Source organism: Lytechinus variegatus, chromosome 12 (genome assembly GCF_018143015.1).
Source record: "Lytechinus variegatus isolate NC3 chromosome 12, Lvar_3.0, whole genome shotgun sequence".
In the NCBI taxonomy this organism is placed as follows: Eukaryota; Metazoa; Echinodermata; class Echinoidea; order Temnopleuroida; family Toxopneustidae; genus Lytechinus; species Lytechinus variegatus.
In genome coordinates, this window is record NC_054751.1 from 35,824,234 (window position 1) to 35,849,951 (window position 25,718).

Genomic DNA, 25,718 nt, shown 5'->3' on the forward strand with positions numbered 1-25,718 from the left:
TCTTCACAATCAATTTTATGAAAATGCATAGAAATTCTTTGTCTACCTCTGCCCCTATTTTTTAAAGTCCTGGTGCCACCACTGAATAATAATAATAATACATAAGATTTATATAGCGCACTTTCCATCTTGATTAGATGCTCAAGGCGCTTCAGAGCAGAACAACAAAAACTATTTAATATACATGTAATACATGTCTGAACAATAAGTCAATGTCTATCAAAAAAACACTTTTATACAGGTATGTTTTCAGGTTGCCCTTGAAGGTGGTCACTGAAGTCTGGGTTTTCAAACTGTGTGGGAGAGAATTCCACAGGCTAGGTCCTGCATGAGCAAAGGCCCGCTCCCCTCATGATTTCTTAGCAACTGGAATTTGTAAGAGATTAGATGATGAGGATCGTAAATTTCTTGAGGGTTGGTAATGATGCATCAAAGACCTATTGTAACTAGGGGAAGTTCCATTGACTGTATGAAAAATCAAAAGAAGGATTTTAAAGACTATGCGTTCCTTCAGGGGCAACCAGTGAAGAGTTTTCAATATAGGGGTGATGTGGCTGCGCTTGCTAGATAGAGTTACAATACACACAGCTGCATTTTGCAACCTTTGCAATTTTCCAAGTTGAGAATGAATAACTCATTCTAAGGCATTAGTAACAAAGGCGAATTTTGGGAAATTAGAACAAAAATATGAGATTTAGATAAACCAAAATGTAGACAATTATTATGGTAAATGATTTAATTATATGGTAAGTGATCGGAAATAGAAAAAAAGGGTATACCGCTGGAACTTTTACAATACATTTTATTATCATGAATTCTTTTTGAAGAAATGGAATGGAAAAAGATTATATTTGCACTTTACTTCATCAAAAAATCAAGTATTGGTAATCAGTATGCTGCTTCCGGCCTATTGATAGTGAGACTGTACTTCACTGTTTTGCTTGTAAACCTGCAGATATAGAAGATACAAAAAAGGGGTATAACATAATTAAAACTTTTCATTATGAAGTATACATATGAAAAGAATTTGAATGTAATCTCAAACTAATATGGTATTTTTAAAATCAAGGTAAATTTTCAACTATATAAATCAAAATATTGCTATATATCAAATATACTTTAAAAAATATATGTTATCTGATAACTGTCACTTCTAAGTGCATACAGGAACAAAGATTTGTTAATCAGTGCTTTTTCATCATAAGACAAGGATATAATGACCTCTGGCTTTTGACCTTGAACCCATGATCTCAAACTCTAAAACATGGTTATTTTTTAATCTTTGGCATTTGTCTTTAAAACCTGTAAATCTCATCAGATCATTATCACTTCTAAATGAATTACATGGGCACAGTTCAAAGTTTATTCCTGAACTGTGATCAAATATGACAGTAAAAAGCTATTTCAACTGACCTTTATGACCTTTGAATTCAGGACTCCAATATCTAATCCCCACCTTACTTGACCCAAATTTGATCCATCAAACTGTTCTTTATCATCAAATTTAGTTATCATAAGAACAACAAGTGGAATGCCTCTGGCCGTCTCACCTGCATCACGCAGTTCAATATAGCAGCAGTGCTGACTTTGAAAACTACTCTAACTCGCACAAGATGTTCATTGACCTTTGACCTTGGTCATGTGACCTGAAATGCGCACAGGATGTTCACTGATACTTGATTACTCTAATGTCCAAGTTTCATGAATCAGATCCATAAACTTTCAAAGTTATGATGGTAATTCAACAGATACCCCCAATTCGGCCAAAGTTCATTGACCCTAAATGACCTTTGACCTTAATCATGAGACCTGAAACTTGCACAAAATGTTCAGTGATGCTTGATTACTATTATGTCCAAGTTTCATGAATCAGATCCATAAACTTTCAAAGTTATGATGGGAATTCAACAGATACCCCCAATTCGGCCAAAGTTCATTGACCCTAAATGACCTTTGACCTTGGTCATGTGACATAAAACTCATGCAGGATGTTCAGTGATACTTGATTAACCTTATAGTGTGGTACGGAATGTCACTGACACAGCTCCCGTGGGACTAGCGTGCCAAAATTGATTTTTTGATTGTTTTGGCTTCAATAGGGTCCCCTTAGACCAAAAACGATGGGGTTCAAATTTTTAGACCCCTCCTTCCCTTTGTGGGGGGTCCTTATTGGCGCCATATTGGCCTGTACAAAGCCCAATAGGATAATTCATTGTTTTCAACCTTATTTCTCACTTTTATTCGCCAATTTTATTTTTAAGTTGTCTGAGGTGTATGAGAATGAATATTTGATGATGTTGTGATGTCAATGTTTTTTAACTTTTACCATATGGGGGCGGACGTTACGAAAAATGCCCCAAAATTGTAAAATATTACCCCCAAAATATTATTTTTACCTTTTTGGCACTAGAATTAGGACAAAAGGATTACAAAATGAAATGAATATGTCTTGTTATACAATCCAATAACATAGGAATACATCACATGTAATTTATATGATTATCCCTATGGGATGACACACCATACCGCACTATTACGTCCAAGTTTCATGAACTAGGTCCATATACTTTCTAAGTTATGACGTCATTTCAAAAACTTAACCTCAGGTTAAGATTTTGATGTTGATTCCTCCAACATGGTCTAAGTTCATTGACCCTAAATGACCTTTGACCTTGGTCATGTGACATGAAACTCTAATAGGATGTTCAGTAATACTTGATTAACCTTATGACCAAGTTTCATGAACTAGGTCCATATACTTTCTAAGTTATGATGTCATTTCAAAAACTTAACCTCAGGTTAAGATTTGATGTTGACGCCACCGCCGCCGCTGTCAGAAAAGCGGTGCCTATAGTCATCTTTATAAAATTAACTTTGCTTTGTAACAAAGGGATCATTACATGATCTGTTTTTTACCTTGAAAATTTGTTATCAAAGATAAGGGTATATATTCCAGGTTTCCTAGCTAAGAGTTCTCCTTGGACAGCATGTTGATGTGAGTTGCATTTACAAAGAGGTATCAACTCTTCTTGAGGTGAGGTAGTATCTGAAGAGTCTTGAAATACTACTGAGAAACCAATACTCTGAAAGATAATATAGAAGATACTTCATATTTCACTTAATGGTATATAGCTAGGAAGAAGATAATCAACCTAATACAATTCAAACAAGCTGTACTTGGTAAATACATTTAAGAAGCTTAAAAAATATTATTACATATTTTCAAGGATTCATGTTCAGCTAAGTTTACATTTTTGTTTTATTAAATCTATTTGACATCAATTATTATAAATATGAAATCTTCAATTAGCATGTAACTATGTGACTGGACCTTTACGAAGAACAGAGCCATTATATCAATGGCTCTGAATAGAGTGATCCATCCGTAAATTTTTAGGTGCTTATATATTTATAATTAATCTTATATCTTGTGCAATATATTTTTGTTATTTTTATACAGTAAATAAAACCAAACCAACATTTTAGAAAAACCCAAACACTAATATCACAGTTTTGCATGTATGTAGAATCATGGGCTAGCTATTTTTTAACAACCCCATAGAATTCAACTTATGATTACATTGATGCTAACCTTTGGGGATGAAACAAACTCCCAGCATAGCATGAGACCCACATCATTGATAGCTACAGGTAGATGATGCTTCTGATAAGCAGCTACAGTTACTTCTTCTCCAGTTAACCCTTCTCCTTCTAGCTCATCTGCACTCAGCAATTGACCATCAGTTCTATAATAATAACAGGGAAAGACATGTTTGAAAGGTCAAATCTATTTCCTTCTGTAAGATTACTTCCTTTATTCATTTTTCTTTCAAGAGAATTGTAATTAAACTGATGTTGCTCTATAATGTCTCCTTTCTCTATCTATCTACCTACGTAATACTTGCTCACTGAATTTATTTTTTATTTTTGTTTTTTTATATTGAAATACAGAATAATGTGAGGAAAACTGGAAATGGTAGTATTTGTTACATACTTGAATATTTGGCATAAAAAAACATTTTCTTCCTTTTTTTAAATCAATACATACATTATTGAGGGTTGAGAATTTAAATCCTACAACTGCATTCATTTCCTTCAGCAAGAAATTCATCCATTGTGTGCTGCACTCCATAAAGATAACGTAAATGGGGACCTAGCCAGAATTTATGCCTTAAAATGCCAAGTGCATAAAACAAGTTCTGCTAAAGGCAAAGTAATTATGCTGCATAACTGAAGATTATTGATAAAGTGATGGTTAGGCTCTATACAAGCAAGTATACTTGTTGTAATGATTGTCATTACACTGAAAAAAATCAAATATTATTTTCCATGCATTATCTTAAATGTGACTACAGGCCTGGAAATGTGATTATTAATTTGGAAACTATTTTGACCCTCTATCTCAACTATCAATCACAATTTATTGTACAAAGAGATAGAGGCATACCTGGTATTTTCATCAGGTTTGGAATCCCTCTCATTCTCCTCATTGTCTTTTTCATCTTGTCTAGCAGCAGATACTTCATCTTCACCAATTATATCAAAGTCAGGTTCTGATGCAGTATTCTCAGAGGTGAGGGTTGGAGAAGGTACCATGTCTTCTCGATTTAACCTATGTTTACTGAATTCAAAAAACAAATGAGCAACAATAAAGCTGGCCTTGTCAAAAGGCACCACAGAAGATATGATGGAGGGAAGAGGTGATTTAACTATACAAATAGACACAAAAGAACTCAAAAAAAGGATTAAAAAAATGAAGGATTGGAGTTGACTGAAACTGCAAGTGTATCAGAATGCATAAACAAAAGAGTTTTTTTCTGTCATGAATTGGCGATTTAATCCTTTTATAGTTTATACTGTAGCTATGTTATTTATCATTATGCCTTGAAACCTTCTTGTAGACTAGTGAATTGCTTGTTCAAACTTTTTTTATCTTGTACAGCTGGTTAATCTTTATATACCAATAAATGAATAATAAAAATAATAAATCAATAAATAAATGGAGAAAACAGGTAGATAATAGTTGGATAGATAGAAGAAAGGTGATGGTGAAGGTGACAATAAGTTTAATATTGATCAGATGGATCAGGAAATCAGAGGTTGTTAAAAAAACATTTGCTGGTATAAATGTTTGTTGACTGAAATCCCTATCCTCTGTAATTCTAATAACTTTCTGTTTTTCAATCATTTCTACAGAGAAGATGAGAAGGTTGAATACTTACGGATCACCTTGGGCTATTGCATCCATTCCCACAATCCTTAGTGATTCATCAACATCATCCATGGTGACAGGCTCACTGTTCACACTCTCTGACATCACATCTGACAATCCTTCATCACTAGCAACAGAGCTTGACCCACCCGGCATGTCTCTTGTACTCTGATTGGAAGGATGACCATCATCTAGGCTATCATCATGAGAGTTGGTTGATATGATAGATGTATTGACACTAGCAGCCTCCAGGGAATGCTGGTGACCTACGTAACACTGCTCACACACTCGGCTCTTCTTCCTGGTTTATAAAGTTCAATTCTACATTTTCATTTTTGAATTACAACATTCATTAGAAATTGAAATTAAAAAAAATTATAAAATAGGTGTATGAACATAACAAGTGGAATGCCTCTGGCGGTCTCACCTGCATCACGCGATTCAATATAGCAGCAGTGCTGACTTTGAAAACTACTATAACTCGCACAAGATGTTCAGTGATACTTGGTTACTCTTATTTCCACGTTTTATGAACTAGACCAATACACTTACAGAGATATGATGGTAATTCAACGAATACCCCCAACATGGCCAAAGTTCATTGACCTTACATGACCTTTGACCTTGATCATGTGACCTGAAACATTCAAAGGATGTTCAGTGATACTTCATAACTCTTATGTCCAAGTTTCACGAGTCAGATCCATAAACTTTCAAAGTTATGATGGTAATTCAACAGATACCCCCATTATGGCCAAAGTTCATTGACCTTTGACCTTGGTCATGTGACCTAAAATGCGCACAGGATGTTCAGTGATACTTGATAACTCTTATGTCTAAGTTTCATGAATCAGAACCTTTCAAGGTTATGATGGTAATTCAACAGATACTCCCAATTCGGCCAAAGTTCATTGACCCTAAATGACCTTTGACCTTGGTCATGTGACATTAAACTCATGCAGGATATTCAGTGATACTTGATTAACCTTATGTATAAGTTTCATGAACTAGGTCCATATATTTTATATTTTATATATTTTATATAAGTTATGATGACATTTCAAAAACTTAACCTCAGGTTAAGATTTGGTGTTGACGCCGTCGCCGCTGTCGGAAAAGCGGCGCCTATAGTCTCACTCTGCTATGCAGGTGAGACAAAATTACTGTAAATTGTAAAAGACAAAAATCAGAAGGAAAAATGTAATTTATATGATACAACAAAAGGTGTACAAAAATGTTGATAGTTCAGGGACTAAAAATGACTTGTCTTTACAAATTTAATCTTATCAAGTGTCCTTTAAAGAGAAATGCCAGTAGTTGCAGTAAACACTGATTTCATGAGAAAGTCTGTAAAACCAGGCTTAAATGTCCGTATATCATCGAGGATAACTGAACTTTGTGAAATCTTGAAATCTACGCTGAAAAATGTTCACATTGAAGATCACCATCACAGATAGGCACAGGTGGGACAGTGTATTATTATTGCTGGGATAAAGACCCGACGGAAGTGACCAAATCCGCGCTTATTTTACTGATTTCTAAGCAATTACACAATTTCTTCCAGAATCCTTTGGTACATATTTTTTATTCATACAAACAGACACTTGGGTGGTCATTATATTAGATTCTGTAAAAAGTCATTTTGAGATCGTTACCAAAACAGGAATTTATCTTTAATGCATACTACTACGAGGTGCCGAATGTACCAATATTATATAGCACAATTATTTGTTATATAATCATTATTTATTAAATAATAACAATTATTTATATATAATTAAATTTTATTTGTAAATAATTACTATTATGTAAAATAACATTTCTAATTATTTATATATATTCCAAGTCATACTTCATTATTTGTAAATAATAATAGTTTGACATTCCATTATTTATATATAATAATTATTTGTTTTTCATTATTCATAAATAACAATTAGTTGTTTTTTATTATTTATAAATAATGAATATTTGTTATTCATTATTTATAAACAATGGTTATTTGTTTTCCATTATTAATAAATAATGGTTACTTGTTTTTCATTATCTAAAAATAATGAATATTTGTTTTTCATTATTTATAAATAATGATTATCTGTTTTTCATTATTTATAAATAATGGTTATTTGTTTTCCATTATTTTTATTTATTTTTCATTATTTATAAATAATGATTATTTGTTTTTTATTATTTATAAATAATGACACTACATACTTCATTATTTATAAATAATTGCAGTTCGTTTTTCCATTATTTATAAATAAGTTTGTCAAGTTTTCTATTATTTATAAATAATAGTTATTTATTAAACAATGCCAGTGCACATTTCTTTACTTATAAATAATTTGTGGAGTTTCCCCATTATTTATAAATAATGATTATTAGTTAAATAATGGAAATGTCTACCTCATTATTTATAAATAATCATTATTTAATGTTCGAGTTTTCCATTATTTATAAATAATGGAAAACTCGACTATAACATGCAAATGTGGGACCGCCCATGATATGAATATTCATAATGCGATTTCCTTTTTCGTGATTTTTCTTCACACATTTTTGTCCATTTCCTCTTCATAATGACATTTCTTGAAGCAATTTTCTAGGGATATGGTCTGATTGTAATATTCTTCATTTTCTATATAACTTCGTCTTCGTAGAAATATCAAAAAGTGTAATTTTATACGATTTTTCCTACAGTTTACAATCCCCATAGGCGCGCGTGTATTTCACCTTTTCCATCGTAGGGACAACCGGTGAATCGACGGAGTGCTCTTCATCGAAATACTACGTTGGTTGGTCCCTGGAACTGGCGGGCGGAATTTAGCCCAAATCCTCGATGGAAGTGGATCAAGTGCATATGAGCTGAGAGAGTGAAATATCAGTCTACGTGCATCAGGCCCTTCTACTTTTTTAGATTTTTTTTTTTTTTTTTTTGTTAAGTTAATTTTTCCTGGTGTAGAGATAAGTTTCAGTTCTAATAATGCACTTCAAATACATTTTGATTTCACTTTTAAAACTTCAAAAAGTGCCCAAATGACAAGCTTATCGCTTCGTTGTGTCGCTTTCAACTTGACGAAAGTTTACGCGTCTGCTCCCCCCCCCTTCCGAAAGAAATTCTGTGTGCGGCCATGCTCAAAAGAGCCTCAGTCTGGCACACTGACTTATATATACTTTCATTTTCATTATTTTTATCTCATTATCATCATGGCCTTACCAGAGTTTTTTCCAGGTGGGGTCAGGACGCGCGTAAACTTTCTAAAAAAAATCTTGAAAAAGCGAAGCGACCAAGCTTGTCATTTGAGCTTGGTCGCGTCGCTGTCTTGTTTTCAAGATTTTTTTTAGAAACTTTACGCGCGTCATGTCCCCCCCCCGGAAAAAATTCTGCGTAAGACCATGATGATATGTGAGATAAAAATAATGAAAATGAAAAGTATATATAAATCAATTTGCCAGGCTCTTTTGAGCATGGCCGTACACAGAATTTCTTTCGCTCTCACGCTTTCAACTTGAGAACGTTTACGCGTGTCTGCCCCCACCCCCGAAAGAAATTCTGTGAACGGCCATGCTCAAAAGAGCATATGGCACATTGATTTATTTATACTTCATCGCCTTACACAGAATTTTTTTCCGGGGGGGGAGCAGGACATGCTTAAACTTTCTTTAAAAAATCTTGAAAGCGAGACAGCCACGCGACCAAGCCCAAATGACAAGATTGGTTGCTTCGCTCTCTCGCTTTCAACTTGAGAACGTTTACGCGGGTCTGCACCCACCCCCCGAAAGAAATTCTGTGAAGGGCCATGCTCAAAAGAGCATATGGCATATTGATTTATTTACACATTACACTTTTCATTTTCATTATTTTTATCACATTATCATCGTCGCCTTACGCAGAATTTTTTTTTGGGGGGGAGCAGGACGCGCGTAAACTTTCTTTCAACAATCTTGAAAGCAAGACAGCGACGCGACCAAGCTCAAATGACAAGCTTGGTCGCTTCGCTTTTTCAAGATTTTTTTTTGAGAAAGTTTATGCGCGTCCTGACCCCACCTGGAAAAAATTCTGGTAAGGCCATGATGATAATGAGATAAAAATAAGAAAATGAAAGTATATATAAGTCAATGTGCCAGGCTCTTTTGAGCATGGCCGTACACAAAATTTCTTTCGGAAGGGGGGGGGAGCAGACGCGCAAACGTTCTCAAGCGACACAGCGAAGCGACCAAGCTTGTCATTTGGGCACTTTTTGGAGTTTTAAAAGTGAAATATGAAGGCTTTCGTGCACACTTTTGGTGAATTTGTGATAATTGTCAATTGAAAGATAAGTTTTCAAAACTTTAGGGGTCATCATGCCCCCATATTGTCGTTGCGAGCATTTTGGGGCCGGGATGAAATCGCCCCAAAGGCCTCAAACAGACACTCCAAAATGTATTTGAAGTGCATTATTAGAACTGAAACTTATCTCTACACCAGGAAAAATTAACTTAACAAAAAAAAAGCAACAAAAATATTTCTAAAAAGTAGAAGGGCCTGATGCACGTAGACTGATATTTCACTCTCTCAGCTCATATGCACTTGATCCACTTCCATCAAGCATTTGGGCTAAATTCCACCCGCCAGTTCCGGGGACTAACCAACATAGTATTTCGATGAAGAGCACTCCGTCGATTCACCGGTTGTCCCTACGATGGAAAAGGTGAAATACACGCGCGCCTATGGGGATTGTAAACTGTAGGAAAAATCGTATAAAATTACACTTTTTGATATTTCTACGAAGACGAAGTTATATAGAAAATGAAGAATATTACAATCAGACCATATTCCTAGAAAATTGCTTCAAGAAATGTCATTATGAAGAGGAAATGGACAAAAATGTGTGAAGAAAACTCTAGAAAAAGGAAATCGCATTATGAATATTCATATCATGGGCGGTCCCACATTTGCATGTTATAGTCGAGTTTTCCATTATTTATAAATAATGGAAAACTCGAACATTAAATAATGATTATTTATAAATAATGAGAATGATGGCGCTCTCGAAAAAATTATTTATAAATAATGAAGTAGACGTTTCCATTATTTAACAAATAATCATTATTTATAGATAATGGGGAAACTCCACAAATTATTTATACATAAAGAAATGTGCACTGGCATTGTTTAATGAATAATTATCATTTATAAATAATAGAAAACTTGACAAACTTATTTATAAATAATTGAAAAACAAATAATCATTATTTATAAATAATGGAATGTCAAACTATTATTATTTACAAATAATGAAGTATGACTTGAAATGTATATAAATAATTAGAAATGTTATTTTATATTATAGTAATTATTTATAAATAAAATGTGAATTATATATAAATAATTATTATTTAATAAATAATGATTATATAACAAATAATTGTGCTATATAATATTGGTACATTCGGTGCCTCATATACTACTCAATTTATGAAATTTTTACGTAACACATACAATAACTATTTTTTTTAGTTAGTTATTGGTACCAGCTTCTTAAAAGAGGCGGGCAATGATCTGCAATCTTTCATAACATTATTCTTCATTCTAAGTTACCAAATTGGATCAAACATCTTATTGTAAACTACAAATCACATATATGTATTTTTTAAATGAAATTATATTTAATACATATCTATACACAAGAAATGAAACAACCTATAGGTAAATTGTATCACAGTAGGAGGTTCTAAAATTAGTCACACAATTCAGTTGCACATGTACTGGGGTAAGACAAGAGAACATTTATAAAAAAACTTTCTTAGTTGATGACTATAGTGATTGCAAAGATTTAATATTGAAGACAAAATCTTACTTGCTATGGGAGGTCAGTACAAAGAAGTCTGTACATTTTGCACAAAATATTCTTCCACAAAGACGGCAGTGATGTTTCCTAACAGTCAGACTAAACTCACACATACAGGACATGCACTGAGTCACCTAATAAGAAACAGAAATTTTCATGAAATGCATGGATTTCAATTGAAAAGTATAACATTAGAATTAATATTCTACAAGAAATCTTACTTTCATAAGTTTAAAGTTTTTATTTTTCTCCTTCATCTAGTATTTTGAGGAGAGGAAAAAAAGAGAGAATACATGATACCAGGTATGCCCAGTGGATTAGTCTCCGGCCTCTGAAACTGAGATTTGTGAGTTTTGTTCCCCATCGTGGTATAATTTTCTTCAGCTAGAAATTGATCCACATTGTGCTGCACTCAACCCAGGTGAGGTAAATGTATATTGGTACCTGGCAGGAATTTCAAAAGCATTTCCTTGAAATGCTTGTGTACTGAAGGGCTTGCAACACTAAAACCACAGTAATAATATCCAAGATCCACTGAAAGTGTATAGAGACATTAAATGCTACATGATATGCTATAAACAAGAACTAGACATCATTATTACTATCATTACCTTCCAAGACCTCTATATGAATACTACCCATGCAAAAAATTATGGTCATGAAGATCAGAAAACAAATACTTTAGTTCAAATAAAATCATCATTAACATGCTTCCAACTTTTGATGCCTATTTCTTCATTATCAGACTCTCATCGTTAACCCTATCCAGACCAGGGGGGAGGGGCCTCTGAACCCCCCCCCCTTAACAATTCGCGCAATATTTTCGCCGTGCGAACTTTTTTTACCACGCCGCTCACTGACTTTTTACTTTTAAGTCTTGCGCAACTTTTGAGACCAGTTTTACATTACCCAGGTGTGCGGTTCCGAAATTACACAACATTATGTAAGTGCATGTCAGACCAAAAATTGCTCAAAAACGTGTACAAAGTCAATGCAGATTGTGTTTTCAACCAAAAATCATAAATGTATGATTATTTTTAGCTTTGCCAGTCTAAATTTATTTATTAATGCTGTTTCTGATCTCAGAAGAATCCCAAATAAATTTCATTGAAAAACAAGGAAATACATAAGGAATTGCAAAAACACAATATACATAAGTAATTGATCTGATATCGCAATTTTTTTCCTGTACACTTGCTAAGAACAACACAAAGAGTTTTTATAAAAAAATTAGAACAGTTGGAGCTTTATTTAGGGAGTTTGAGGGAAAAGTATGATTTTGCATACTAATTACACATAAATTAGCATAATCACCTAACAATTTGCATGAAAAGTTTTATATGTTTTTGCATGCACAACAATGAAATCTAACTGTTATTGTTGTTATGAAAGTGAAAGTGTATTTTTAAAAAGGATATTTCTTAATGATTGAGTAAAAACATTTTTTGATGCTTACCACCAAAAGATTTTAGTTTATAAAGCAGTCATTTATGATTAAATCTTAGATGTTACTGTCTAACCTGTTTATCGTCTAGCCATCTTTCAGATGCTTTCATTTTTCTATGGTACTCCAATTTCTCTGTCCTTTTCCACAAAGTGTCCTTTTCCCTGAAAACACAAACATATTTACACATATTACTATATTCTATCAATCAATAATTCACTTACAGTTTTAAGCCATACATGTATTTCAACTTGGAATATAGTCCCTGAAAATATAATAGACAAGCAATGTTCAGCAAATATTTTATTTTTCTATTGACCATCTGAACAAAGTAATAGAGACTGATGTTAGCCAAGGCTCGACATTAGCAGTGGCCCGGTGGCCCAGGGCCACCAAAAATTCATCTCGGGCAACCATTATTGAAAAAATGTTAAGTTTTGGTGGCCCGAATCGGGCAACCAATAATTTTCAAAGTAGCGCAATTTTTCTCCCGATTTTGCATGCATTTATCAACTTTCTACAGTTCAAAATGCAAGCCAATTCGTCATGCGCCTTTTTTGTTAATCTACACACAAATACACACACACAAAGATTGCATAGTCATGACAGTATGTAGGCCTACCGCTAGAATACAGTAACTATTATTCAGCCGGCCGCGCTGGCTGTCCAGCTGAGCTTGGCATGCATGAAACCACTGCAGCTAGCTGTGCGCTAGCAGACTATTCAGACTCGGGAGCTGCGATACGAAATGTTACTGCTAAGAAATCTTCCCCAGAACTTTGAAAATCTACGTCAAAGTCACATTTTACACCAATGAAATGCCCTTCTACAGTCCATATTACTGAAACCTGATTATTTGCAAGCATTAAAAGGAGAATTATGACCTCTCTTTTGACTCAAAAAGACCAATTTCCAAATGCATTAATGCATTAATGCACATAAAATACATAGGTGAGTACATCACAGTCACACATGTGCATTTGTATGTATCTTCATATTTGGTTTATTTCGAAGCTGTGTCTCTTCTTATCAAACATAAATAGACAGCTACTTTCTTTCTTGTTTATAAATGACTTCTTAAACCACTTTTAAGGAAGTAAATACTTTGGGAAGGCATTTCATTGATATGAAATGGGAATTTTTCCATCATTTTGTCAAATATAGGGAAGGAATTTTCTCACTGTTTTTTCCATATAACTTTTGCCGTTTTCAGTTTTCTTATTTTTTTTTTCATTTTTTTACAGTGATTAAACCATTTGACCCCTTCCCATTGAATGTGCCCGATTAAAATATATGTTTCTACTGAATAATAATAATAATAATTTTCCCCATTCTTTATAATTTTGTCTTATTCATTTTTCTTACATTTTCTCTTTTTTTTCTCAATTTTGGTTTTCCTGTTCTTTGTTTTTTCTTTCTTCATTTTTTCTTTTGTTTTATTTCACTTATTCATTTTACAATTTTTGTTTTCTTTTTTCAATATACTAAATTATTCTAAAAATTATTTTTGTTTATTTCCCCCTTTTATACATTGTTCTCATTCTGCAGCATATTTTTCTGTGATTTTCTCCTGCTATAATATGCTGGAAAAGAGAAAATAAACTGGATTTGGGCCTGCATAATCTAAGTTTTACGATCAAAAAGGAAGAAAGGAAAAATCATTGTTTTGTAAATCTATCAGAGTTTGCTAATATGCACTATTTATTTACTTAACCATTATGAATGTGTGCCTATATGGAGATTAAAAGTCCACACAACCTGGGAACGATACAATTCTTTTCTCTTTCAATCATTTCATATTTACGATGATAGAACAATTTATATATTACCACAAAATAAGCAAAGTAAAATAACAGCAAGCACGATTTACATACAAGATGTACAAAGAATAGTAGTAATGACTGCAGAATATTTCAGAAGTTTCATTTTTAATTAATGTTTTTCTTTATATTTTTCGGGCCACCAAACTTTACTAATGGGCCACCAAAAAAAATTATTTGAAGGTTTTGGTGGCCCGAACGGGCCACCACCAAAAAAAGTTAATGTGGAGCCTTTTGTTAGCACAAAAAAATGGAAAAATAGATAAACTAAAGTACAACCACAATCAAACAGTAAGTGTAAATATGATGTATTCAAAGATTCAGGTTAACAAATTTAAAATGAATTAAACAATAAGATGTCTAAAGTGTTTGAAGATAATACATACTTGATGAGTTTCACAAGCTGTTTCTTTAATTGTTCATTGTCATCTTCAGCCAAAGCAAGTTCTTTTTCTAGACTGGTCACTCGGTTTCCGCTTTCATTCCGTAGTTCCGTCACCTCTGACTGAAACAAAACATTCAAATGTTTTCCTATATGAAACTCTCATGCCATTAATATAATTAATTTCTTGTCAATATCATGAATGAACAATGAGTTTGGCTTAAGATTTTAAGTGCTGTAAATAAACACAAAGTGGATAGTGCTAAGCAAAAAGTGACCCCAAAACCTGACAAAGACAAGGTGACTAAGCCCGTAGATTGAGCGTGTACCAGGGGCATTGACCAAGAACAAAGATTTTTCAGAGAAATAAAATGCGTCTTTTCAAAGAAAGCAGGTGGAAAGAGAGATTTAAGAAAGGTTTCTACTCTAGGCTTGGATCAAAGAGTTCATGATGTTGAGAGCAAGGATGGTGATGTACAATTGCAGGCTAAACTTTCTGAATAGGATATGATTTGATTTAGATGCAGTTTGTCATCTTAATACATGTCTCAGTAGCCTTTATAGTAAAGGCAAATACAGTTGGTCAGTGTTCATGTGAAACCCACGGTGTGAAAATAGCAAAGCTCAAGCTTTACAGGAACTCATTGATAACATGGAAAATAACAGTGTTTCCGGACCTGTATTCAGCATGTCTGATATGAAAGTAAACCATTGACAAACAGCTTGGATCTCTTTATCCTCACAGTCAAAGTCATACAACATGATTATGGCAGGATATAATGAGCTTTGTCCCTGACATCAAAGCAATTTAACAGTCATTTGGTTTCTGGGATTGGATGTGATGAAAATCTCACCCAAGTAATTCATGAGATGAAGGACATTACCTCAGCAGATGTTGCAATTAAGGCACAGGCATTAGGGACCTTACAGAGGAATATAATACAGAAGAAGAAGAAACTGTTTTCAGGCTCGTTTAATTCCACACCTAAAGCTGATTCCCTTAATCCCTTGTTGAAATCCTTCTTTCACATGCTGTTGGATGGCCCTTGTATTGCTGCTGCCACATATTCTGCCTCTTCAGAGAAAATGCTATAATCACTGGTCTGAACCATCATGTGCATTCTTCCAATCTGCAGAGGAAGCCATGCCATCCCCATGACCATGAAACTCCATTTTTTAGCTCTCTCACTTGCAATGAAGGTGTATATGAAAACCAGCAAGGAGAGAGTTTAGTGGATACCCTTGCAGAACAGGGTATATCATCGCCCCTAACCAGCTTTTAAGTACTGAGATTGCTAACTCAATAATAACCCATTGGGAGGAGGAAGGTGTGGTTGTTCTGGTTCAAACCACCAAAAAAGAGTATTCACAACTGGAGGAGTTGATAACATTGATTACAACTCCTCATCTATAACTGCCTCTCCTCAGTCTGTTGTCCATGGGACAAGCATCAGCATCTTGCAGCACTTTTCATCGAATCAAGTGGAGGAAGACAACAAAGATATATTGAATGATATATATACATGTATAGTACAAATGGGTCAAAAGACTGTGAAACCACTTCCTGTGTCGTAGACAACTATGGAAGATGTTTTTTTCTCTCTCTTCAGATAAAATTGCTCATGTTCCATTATTACAACATACTAAAAGTCAGGCAGGCCTGAGTTCCTCAAGATCTGTGCCACAGGTCCTTTAAAGTGGCTATGAGTGTTAAATCACGTAAATCTATCATCTAGAAAGGCAGTTGACAATGAAAGACTGGATTTCTTTGGCTGCCAACAAAGCCGTAAAGTCAGAATTACCCTCTTTCATTTCAAAGTCTCATATGCTTCCACCATTCACGGAGTCAGCAAACTGTGTAATAACAATGCTTCAATGTACGAAGATCATCAAGCATGCTACAGAGTACCACTATCTGGGACAGACACCTATCATGGTAGCCGATCAAGCACATTACACACTGCTAAGCATAAAGGGATGATTTTCATTTTGGGGCTAATTAACATAATTTTTGCCAATAAGCACTTTACAGTGTCTATTTGGATATAAATATCCCAACAGGCTCATGGAATATATCTACCATGTGGCCAAATAGTACTTAAAAATGCAAAATTTACTTTTCTTTTGCAGTTAACAAGTCTGCTACCATCACAGTACACTTTTCAATTTAATGCAACATAATTGATAATGAATTAAAGTCACCAACCTTAAAAAGATACAGAAATACATATTATGATGACTTTTACATGTAGCTGTTATTCATGTATCATTATCAATATTTGTATATCACTTATTTGTTAATTGTTTACTCCTTAAATTGTCAGGAAAGAGAATACAATTATTCCATTTTAGAAAATGCACTGATAATTATCAAGAAATACTACATACCTGTAATGAAACACTTTTTCTTTTTTCTTCTTCAAGACATCTTGATAACTGTATCAGAGAATTGCACAACAGAGAGGAGACATTAGACAAGCAATAAAAACAACAGACAGTGAAGACAGTGAGAGAGATTAAAAAAGACACAAATCCACACACTTAAATCCCCATATGTTCATTGACAATTAAAAGGGACAAAACCTGGGAAAGGTTGTCAAAGCAAGGTAAATGCAAATAAGCATCCATGTTTTCAAACGGACCTATATAATTGTTTTTTTTCCTGATAAAATATTTAAACAGCCTCCACTGTGAAAATGTTGAATTTCTTCCTACATATGATGTGTTTGAAAATTGCTTAGGAACTATCTTCAAAGCATTATCCTACCATATTGGAAGAGCATTCTGATTTACAATTCAATAGTGTGCAGGGTAGGCTGACTTAAAGGTAAAAAGTAAAGAAAATGTGATTCAAGATTTTACAATGTATATTGCACATACATTGCAATCTATAATGTTAGTCTAAGATTTGCGACCTTCTCCCTCTTCTTAAATCCCTCCTAAACAGAAGTAGTTTCAGATGATGTCACAGGGGAGGACGTAGCAATGGGTGGTAATCATCCTCCAAATATTTACACAACTAATTTGTACAATTTTCAAATAAAGACCTTTATGACCTTTAACCTTGAGACCACCAAATCTACTTGGATCATCCACATTTACATATACATACATCATGTTTGAAATTGATCCTTCCCAAGGTGCTTTAATTCTTGTCAGAAAGTTATTTTCAAGTATATCGTGACTATTGCGACCTTTGATCAACCACTTCATGATGTGGAAATCTAATCAGGTCATTGCCCGTCCAATATGGATGCATGAACAAATATTGGAGAAGATCCCTCGATTGGTATTCATTTATCACAAAAAACAAGGTATTTCAGTGTACAGAATGACCTGTGACCTTTGACCTCATGACCCCAAAATCTAATCAGATAATCATCACTTCCATATTAACAAATATTGGAGCCATATTTCAAGTTAAACTATCAAACGGCTCTTTAGTTATTGCAAATATGAGACACTTTCGGTATTATAAAGCCTTCTGTCACCTACAGTATAGGCATACTTGTCCAAGTCTGAAGTTGTCCGTTGATCTGTCAAATGGTTCATTAAATATCGAGATACCAAAAATGGTGTGGACAATCTGAAAACACAATGCCTCTGGTAACCACATATGTTTGACGGAGGTGTAAATGAATTTATATCATCAACAATTAACCTTTTTAAGACCCACATATTATTAAATGTAAGTGATTTATTAACATCTGCAAAAGAGGGTAGTCTGATGCCTAACAGGTGAACTTATGTTTTGTAAAATAAATAAATAAATGCTGTAGGTACAATGCCAATTATCTCCCCTTTAACCCACCCTGCCCCCCCCCCCCAAAAAAAAAGGACAGTAGAAGAGAGAAACAAAAGATGTGGTGCAATATACTGATTAATTTCTTTTTCCAGAATATATGAAAAAGTTATTTTCTTATTTATTGTGAATGAATTAAATGAAAAGGTGTTTGTTATATCGATGAAACAAAATAACTACATTGCAACATTGCATGAGATAAACATAAATTTATATGTAGCTTTAGGAAGTTGAAACTCATGACATAAGGATATTATAGTTGTTAGCTTGTTAAAACAGAAACATATGACAAGCATGAAAACAATACAGTGTGGCACATTTAGAATCATGTTACAAAAAATTGAATTCTATGAGAGAACACAAAACATTGCTACATGATAACTAGGACCAAAATAAATTGAAACTGCAAATGTGATTCTGCCAAATGATTAGTAGCTGTAGGCACAAGAACACAAAATTGTTATATATTAGGGGTGGTGCAACTAACAAATTACCTCTTCAACACTGGCTTCATGTATGGTGATCTGCTGCTCTTGCCTTGCAATTTCATTTTCCTGTTCTGAGAGCTGATTGGTCAAGCAATAGAGCAGGGATAGAAGGCAATATTTGATTGGATGATTGGTGGGTAAGGGGTGCGACATGTAATGAATAATCATTATATGAAAGGCTAAGAACAATTCATACCAAGAACAAGAAAATCTCTACATGCAAATGATGAAAAATAAGTCACTTTCTGTACATTGTATCTTTTCAACATTTATTCAATTAAAAATATCTCACAATCTCATGTGCTAGGGTTTATCATTAAATGTATTTTGTAGAATAAAATACAGTAATACAAGTTTGAAGCTAAGTGGGTGCTGAGAGAAGATTGTTTGTGCAGCTACATAAAGGGAGGTAACACTTTACAGCCAATGATTAAAAAGTTAATAAAGCACACAGCTTCTTGACAAAGCGATATTATTTTGATAACACAGCCAATGGTTAAACTACTGTTACTTTGTTTCAAATCTCTATCAATTTTATGTGCGGTATAGTATTTGAAAATTTAACATCAGGGCATGTCTTTCAACAAATTACAATAGATTCAAATCCAACTCATTTATGATTGATCTTAATTCCAATTTCATAGCTACACAATTTAAGATCAATGTCAGTTTGATTTGGAGAAATATTTTACAACTCTTTACAAGATGGGTCCCTGTACTATTTTTCCAAAGGTAATGGGTATGTTTAACAAACAAAAAAATAATGTCAAATGGTTCACATACCCACAATGTATAAAAAAAACATTTAGTTTGTGCAATACAAAATCACCAAATCATGACATGCTAATAAGGTTGTCACACCTGAATATTTAACCAGCAAAAGTGAACATACATGTACATAAGCCATGGAAAGCAATTTCCTTAATCTTATCTCTTCACACCAGTAAATGCATTTCATTAATTTGAATTTTGAATATGAAATTTCGTGTTGTTAACAAAACCAAGTTCTCGATACTAAGAATGGAATTCTTGGTATCTATGAATTAGATTAAAGGAGAAAAAAGCTGGCAGTACATGCAGTATTTCAATATACACTGGCTAAAATGTTCAAATGTCATAGCCCCATAAGGGAGGAAGTGGTAACAAATGATATTCACAAACATTAAGAACTATTAATAGTGCAATGCCATGCACACACTCAATGGGGTCAAGCTATTACAAGACATCATAAGTCATAATATATACATTATCATCAAATCACTGCAAAAAAAAAATCCAGACAGCAGTAAATCTATATTGACTATGTACATGAGGTTTTCAAAATGCACTTCAATTGAGACACATTTGGTTCATAATGATCTACAATGAATGTCTGAAGTGCATTGCAGGTGAGTATGATACACTGTCACAATAATGAATTAACACATATAAATGCTGTGGTTTTCTGTGTGATTTATACAATAAAATAATAAATGGAAGTGAAACCCCTAGCTTCAATAACAAGGGTCCTATGCTTACTCATCTGAATATGAAAAAATACAACTTGACTCTCTACTAAAAATAATCTTAACAAAGGTAAGCAGAAAAACTGTGATTAAAATACAGTAAAGTTTATATAAACTGGGGGTGTGTCACAAATATTTAAGTATGACTTAAGTCGCACTTAAATGCCTATGCGTACATGATATGGAACGCGCGATCTTATTGATAGACACGCAGTAGTGCGCGTCCTAATGACACGATCTGACCAATGCTGTCAAGCCTTTCATACCGTACGCAACTTGGTATTTAAGTGCGACTCTAAGTCATACTTAAATCTTTGTGAAACACCCCCCAGGCCTCTTAAAAAGACACTGAGTAATATGCATGAAATATGAATGCCCTCTAGCGATTATGATGCAAATAGTTCAACCAAATAATTAGTACTGAGATTATCAATGCACTTTTGGCTACATAATAAATGTCTGTTTGAGATGTGGTTTTATATCTGCATTTAATATTTTAACATAATCATTTATTGCATGGCTGTTTTGAGAATCTATAATCAAATCGTTTTCTTACCTTCTTTTGAAAGTTGATTTTATCTTGATTGCTTTGTTTCTTGACAGTCTCTATTTCATTACTGAGTTCTTGGATCGTTTGTTGCTGTTCATTATTCTGAATCTTCAAGCTCTCAAGATCACTTTCTTGTTCATGGTATCCCTATAGAAAATAAAGAGTTATTTCAATACAAAAAACACACAAAACAGCAATTTAGATGATTGAAAAAGTCACTCCTCACAGCCCTTTGGCTCCCAAATGGGATGCAATTTCATATACAGTACAAAGAAAATTCAATACATGGGAAATTATGAAGACTGAGAAAGTAACTCAAATTTCCCTCTGAGACCCAAATGAGATGATTAAAAGTTATCTACAATCAAAGTGTGATTACCTGTGAGCAAATAGTTGCAAAATTAGTAAATATCAAAGAAATTCAATCTTGGTATTTACACATTCATCATTTCATCTACTTCATTAATTATAGACGGCTTTCTTCCATGAATCACTAACAACTGAATTCAACTTAATTTTGTCAGGTAGTGTGTACATGTAGATGTTTAGCATAAGGTTGCATGATATAATAATAATAATGAAAAATGAAGCTTTACCCTTATTTAACTAAGGGGGGTCAATTTAACCCCCCCCCCCCCCTGACAAATTTCGTCATTACACACCGTCAAGCAAAATGGTTTGACCGCACTGCTTGCTGACTTTTTTACTTTCAAGTCTTGCGGTTCCGAAATTATGCAACTTTTTGTAACTGCATGTCAGACCAAAAGTTGCTTAAAAACATGATTCCGTGTATAAAGTCATTGCAAATTGCGTTTTTCAACCAAAAAAATCATAAATGTATGATATTTTCACTTTTATTGGTTTGAATGGCTTTAATTTCATGATCACAAAAGGGTCCCTGACAAAGTTCTTTAGAAAAAAAAAAATTTGAAAAAACAGATACATGTAGTACAAGAATTAAAAAAAGAAAATACATAAGAAATTAATTATATTTTGGCAATTTTTTGTAGATATTTGCTGGAAATGAAAAAATTGATATTCTCATCAAAAATTAGCATTCTACTAGATTTAAAGGCAAAAACATACACAAAGAAACAAAGGGAAAATGTTGTATGCTTATTTGCATAATTAATAAAAAAAAGTATAAACAATTGATATTTTGAAAGTTTCACTAGACAGTCTGGTAATTTACATACGGCTCTAAGCGCATGCAAATTTTTGCGGTGATCACACAATCAGCAGTCGAGATCTGAAGGGGGTCAAACTGACCCCCCTTCCCCTCCCTTCTCACCAAGAATATCGTGGTCTGATATAGCCCAGTTATAAATAAATATTAGGTACCTATCATATCTCACATTAACTATTAAAAAAATTAAGTTATGATGTGTTTCACACAAGAAATCTGTCATAAAATGTTACAAAGCCCAGGTATTATCTCCACTTACCTATTCCAATAAAAAGCATCCAAGGAGAAGGGTCATAAACATGCAATGCCCCAAAATATTCATAACCTCACCTCCATACCTACTTCATATGTTAATCTTTGATGACAAAACTTGGTATGTGAACATTGCTTGACAATTATGGATGGCAGGTGGGATGCTGTATCCCATATTATGGTATAACAACTGGTAGAATACACCCATAGAATACCCCCATATGCAATATCATGTAGTCCTAGAGTGGCATTCATAGTAAAGAATTACCTGAAGTGTTTGTTGATATTGCATGGCTTCAGAGCTGAGCTGAAACTTAAGAGCTGAGATCTCCTCTTCCAATGTACTCCGTACCCTATGTGTCTCTTCCTCTGCTTCTTGAGTCTTTGCTTGAGCAGACTGTCCTTTCTCCTTCTCCTTCTCCAGGATTTCTTCCAACTCCTTGATTCTCCTGGATCTTTCTTCCTCCTGCTCCACCTTTCCCTGTAGCCGTTCCATCTCTAGCTGGTTTCCTGTAAGCTCTTGGAGGTCTCGGTGCTAACCTGCTCTAACTTATCTGTGATCTCAATACGTTCTGTTTTGGATAGTTCTACCTCCTCCTGCATACGCAGGATCTCCATGTTGAGGTCATTGTTTTTGTCTATGAAATAAGAAAAAGATGATTAAGAAATTTATTGGTAAATATATGTCAAAAGAATAGCATAGTAATATAGTTCTCAAATGTACAATGAACTGTATTTCTTTCCTTTGTTCAAGTAATCACCTAACTAATCTTAGAAGTGAAGAGTTTAGCAGCATACCTCTCCTTTAAGATACCTTTATTTGTATTCTGAATTAATACATGAAAAAAAGAGAATTGATAGCATAATAACTTCCTAATATTTGTATACAAATTCATCATTACTACTCTACTAGAATCATTCAAGATAATTTCAATCCTAAAAAGAGTCCCAAATATCAAGAAGCATAGTCTCTTTATATCAAAGGCACAAAAATACAGTTTAGGGTAATAAGAAAATAACAATAAATGCAGAATAATACAATCCTAATTAGATATCATTTTACAAAAAAAACTTAAATTGGGAATGAATCCACTGCCTTCTTTCATTTATTGTCTGTGTCTATATTACCACAACACTGCACTAGTGAACTTTCCCTAATATCCACGCTTTACAGTGTGTACAACAAAATTAGCATACTGTTCTGTAGGGTAAAACTACTTTGTCTAATCATAATTATTTTCCTCAACAAAGAATACCTAGCTATTAAATATGATTATGAAGATAGATCCCAATATCATTCAAACAAATCAAGCAGTTTCTTTTTCCGGGGGGGGGAGAAAGAACATACCTCTAACAGCTTTATTTTCAGTCTCTAAGATTTCACATCTTTCTTTGACCTGATCTAACTCCTTGCTGAAATCTTCTGATTGCTCCTGATAGTGAAGTCGTTCTCCGCTTGTCTTTTCTTGTTCCTCTTTTAAAAGTTGGAACTGTTCAGTCAAGAACTCTACTTTGTCAGCATGTTCCTGCGTCATCTTTGTCTTTCGCTCCTCATAAACCTTTTCAAGTAACAACATTATGACTTCTAGATCAAATACACTGCCAATAAACAGCACATGTTGTATATTTTGTAAATCTAAAATTGGCAAGATGATGACAAATTGCAAGAACTATACTCCCATTTGATGTACACTTAATCATCACTAATTAACTTCCTTAATCCTAGAGAGGGAATAAAGAATTAAACATAGGCAGCATATTCCATATGTCCTCAGAAAAGAATTATAATAACTCTAATACTTAAAAAAATATGGTCGTTACAAAGCAAATAGATTTGTCCTTAGCCTACATTTGGGATAATCTTATATGCCCGCAGTGTAGTAATTACAACTTCTTAATGTTTTTTTTCTAACAAATTCATAATTTTCTTATTGTTTGGTCAATTTTGTTCAAACATTCACTTATCTGCATCGCTGATTTTTCTCTCTGTTTCAATCAAAACACCTTTAATCTCTAAGAGTATTTTATCTCACCTGTTCTAATGAAACTGTTTCTTCTTGAAGTCTCTTGAGATCCTCTACTGTGTCTTCAAGTTCTCTTGTGGTCAGTCTCTCCCTATCTAGTTGCTTTAGGACACTATCCCTTCCTTCCTCCGCCTCCTGCTTCTGCGCTTTCAAAAGCTCAATATCTGCCATCAACTTTGAGATCACCTCTACTTGTTCTCCTAATTTCTTATCCATTCCATCTTTTTCTTGTTTGCTAATTTCTTTATCTTTCTCCAACCATCTCTAGCCAATTCTAGTGTTGTCTTATCCATGATCAAGGCATCTCGCTCCTTGTCCTTGCTGTCGATCGCGAGACGTAACCTTACTATGTCCATCTCCAACTTCTCCTTCTCATTCATTGCTTCTTGAAGTTGGCCTTCAATCCTCTGCCTCTCAATGCTTTGGGTTTGCAAACTTTTCTCCTTGCTTTCTAGCATTTTTCCCATGGTGTCTAGTTTTAGTTGAAGATCACCAATCTCTTTCTCAGTCTTAATGACAAGATCTGCTTTTTGACTAACATCCTCAGAATCATGGACAGTTTTTTCAGTCAATCTCTCAACTTCTTTTGATAGGCTTTGATTTTCAACCTGCAGTTCTTTCACTAATTGTAAGGCATTGTCCTTCTCTGAAACCATCCTTGATAAATGCTGAGTAATCAAAGTTCCTCTTGCATCAGCACTATCAGGTTCATCATTGCTCCCCTGCAAAGACTCTCTTTCAATACTTGCTTCTTCTCCCAATGAAAGCATTTTCATTACAATTTTGAATTGTTGCATTAGCTTACTTTTCTCCTTTTCCATCTCAATCACTTTGTTTTGATTGTCTCTGCATTGTGTTTCAAGATTAGCAGTTCTTCCTCTCTCACTCTCAAGAAGTCCATTAATATCTGTGTTTTTGGATACTTGCTCTTTAATTTCTTTATCCAAATCATCAATTTCTTTTTGCCTTTCTTGACAGACTCCCTCAGTATGTTTTATGCGTGCCTTAAATTCTTCATTCTTCACTCCAGCTGCATGAAGTTCCTTTCTTAACCTTTCAGTGTCTTTTTGAAGTTCAACCATCTTTTGCTGCATACTAGCTATGGCTGTCTTTGACTGCATATTTTCATTTTGCACTGATTCAAATGATTTACTTGAATTCTCAAACTTCTGCAGTGCTCATTTAAATCACAATGTAATTTTTCTTTGTCTTCTTTGAGAGC

General features: G+C 33.9%; 2 protein-coding genes across 3 annotated transcripts; both read right to left on the reverse strand.

Annotated features, from left to right (window-relative positions):
- Positions 1 to 265: 265 nt before the first annotated feature.
- Positions 266 to 22,970, reverse strand: LOC121425504 (FYVE and coiled-coil domain-containing protein 1-like). 2 transcript variants are annotated; one of them, XM_041621576.1, is made up of 12 exons: positions 22,741 to 22,970; positions 21,041 to 21,181; positions 18,986 to 19,057; positions 17,078 to 17,125; positions 14,694 to 14,812; positions 12,564 to 12,651; positions 11,053 to 11,177; positions 5,223 to 5,513; positions 4,448 to 4,621; positions 3,593 to 3,746; positions 2,917 to 3,083; positions 266 to 949 (listed from the first exon to the last, which is right to left on the reverse strand). In XM_041621576.1, the coding sequence occupies exons 1-12, from the start codon at positions 22,966 to 22,968 to the stop codon at positions 889 to 891; spliced, it is 1,668 nt and encodes a 555-aa protein (XP_041477510.1). In that variant the 5' UTR covers positions 22,969 to 22,970; the 3' UTR covers positions 266 to 888. The 2 variants fall into 2 exon arrangements, with proteins under 2 accessions (XP_041477510.1, XP_041477511.1); XM_041621577.1 differs by lacking the exon at positions 18,986 to 19,057.
- On the reverse strand, positions 22,971 to 25,578 carry LOC121424715 (myosin-11-like). The gene is made up of 4 exons (XM_041620464.1): positions 24,844 to 25,578; positions 24,506 to 24,760; positions 23,821 to 24,031; positions 22,971 to 23,110 (listed from the first exon to the last, which is right to left on the reverse strand). Exons 1-4 carry the CDS (start codon positions 25,576 to 25,578, stop codon positions 22,971 to 22,973), a joined length of 1,341 nt encoding a protein of 446 aa, XP_041476398.1.
- Positions 25,579 to 25,718: the final 140 nt, after the last annotated feature.

Coding starts and splice junctions, on each gene's coding strand:
- LOC121425504 (XM_041621576.1), bottom strand. CDS start 22,968: ATGGAACGGCTACAGGGAAAGGTGGAGCAGGAGGAAGAAAGATCCAGG. Junction 14,813..17,077: donor GAAAAAGTGTTTCATTACAG/GTATGTAGTATT, acceptor GTTTTGTTTCAG/TCAGAGGTGACGGAACTACG. Junction 3,084..3,592: donor AGTTTGTTTCATCCCCAAAG/GTTAGCATCAAT, acceptor ATTATCTTTCAG/AGTATTGGTTTCTCAGTAGT.
- LOC121424715 (XM_041620464.1), bottom strand. CDS start 25,578: ATGGTTGAACTTCAAAAAGACACTGAAAGGTTAAGAAAGGAACTTCAT. Junction 24,761..24,843: donor AGAAGTTGGAGATGGACATA/GTAAGGTTACGT, acceptor AGAATTGGCTAG/AGATGGTTGGAGAAAGATAA. Junction 24,032..24,505: donor AAACAGTTTCATTAGAACAG/GTGAGATAAAAT, acceptor TTACTTGAAAAG/GTTTATGAGGAGCGAAAGAC.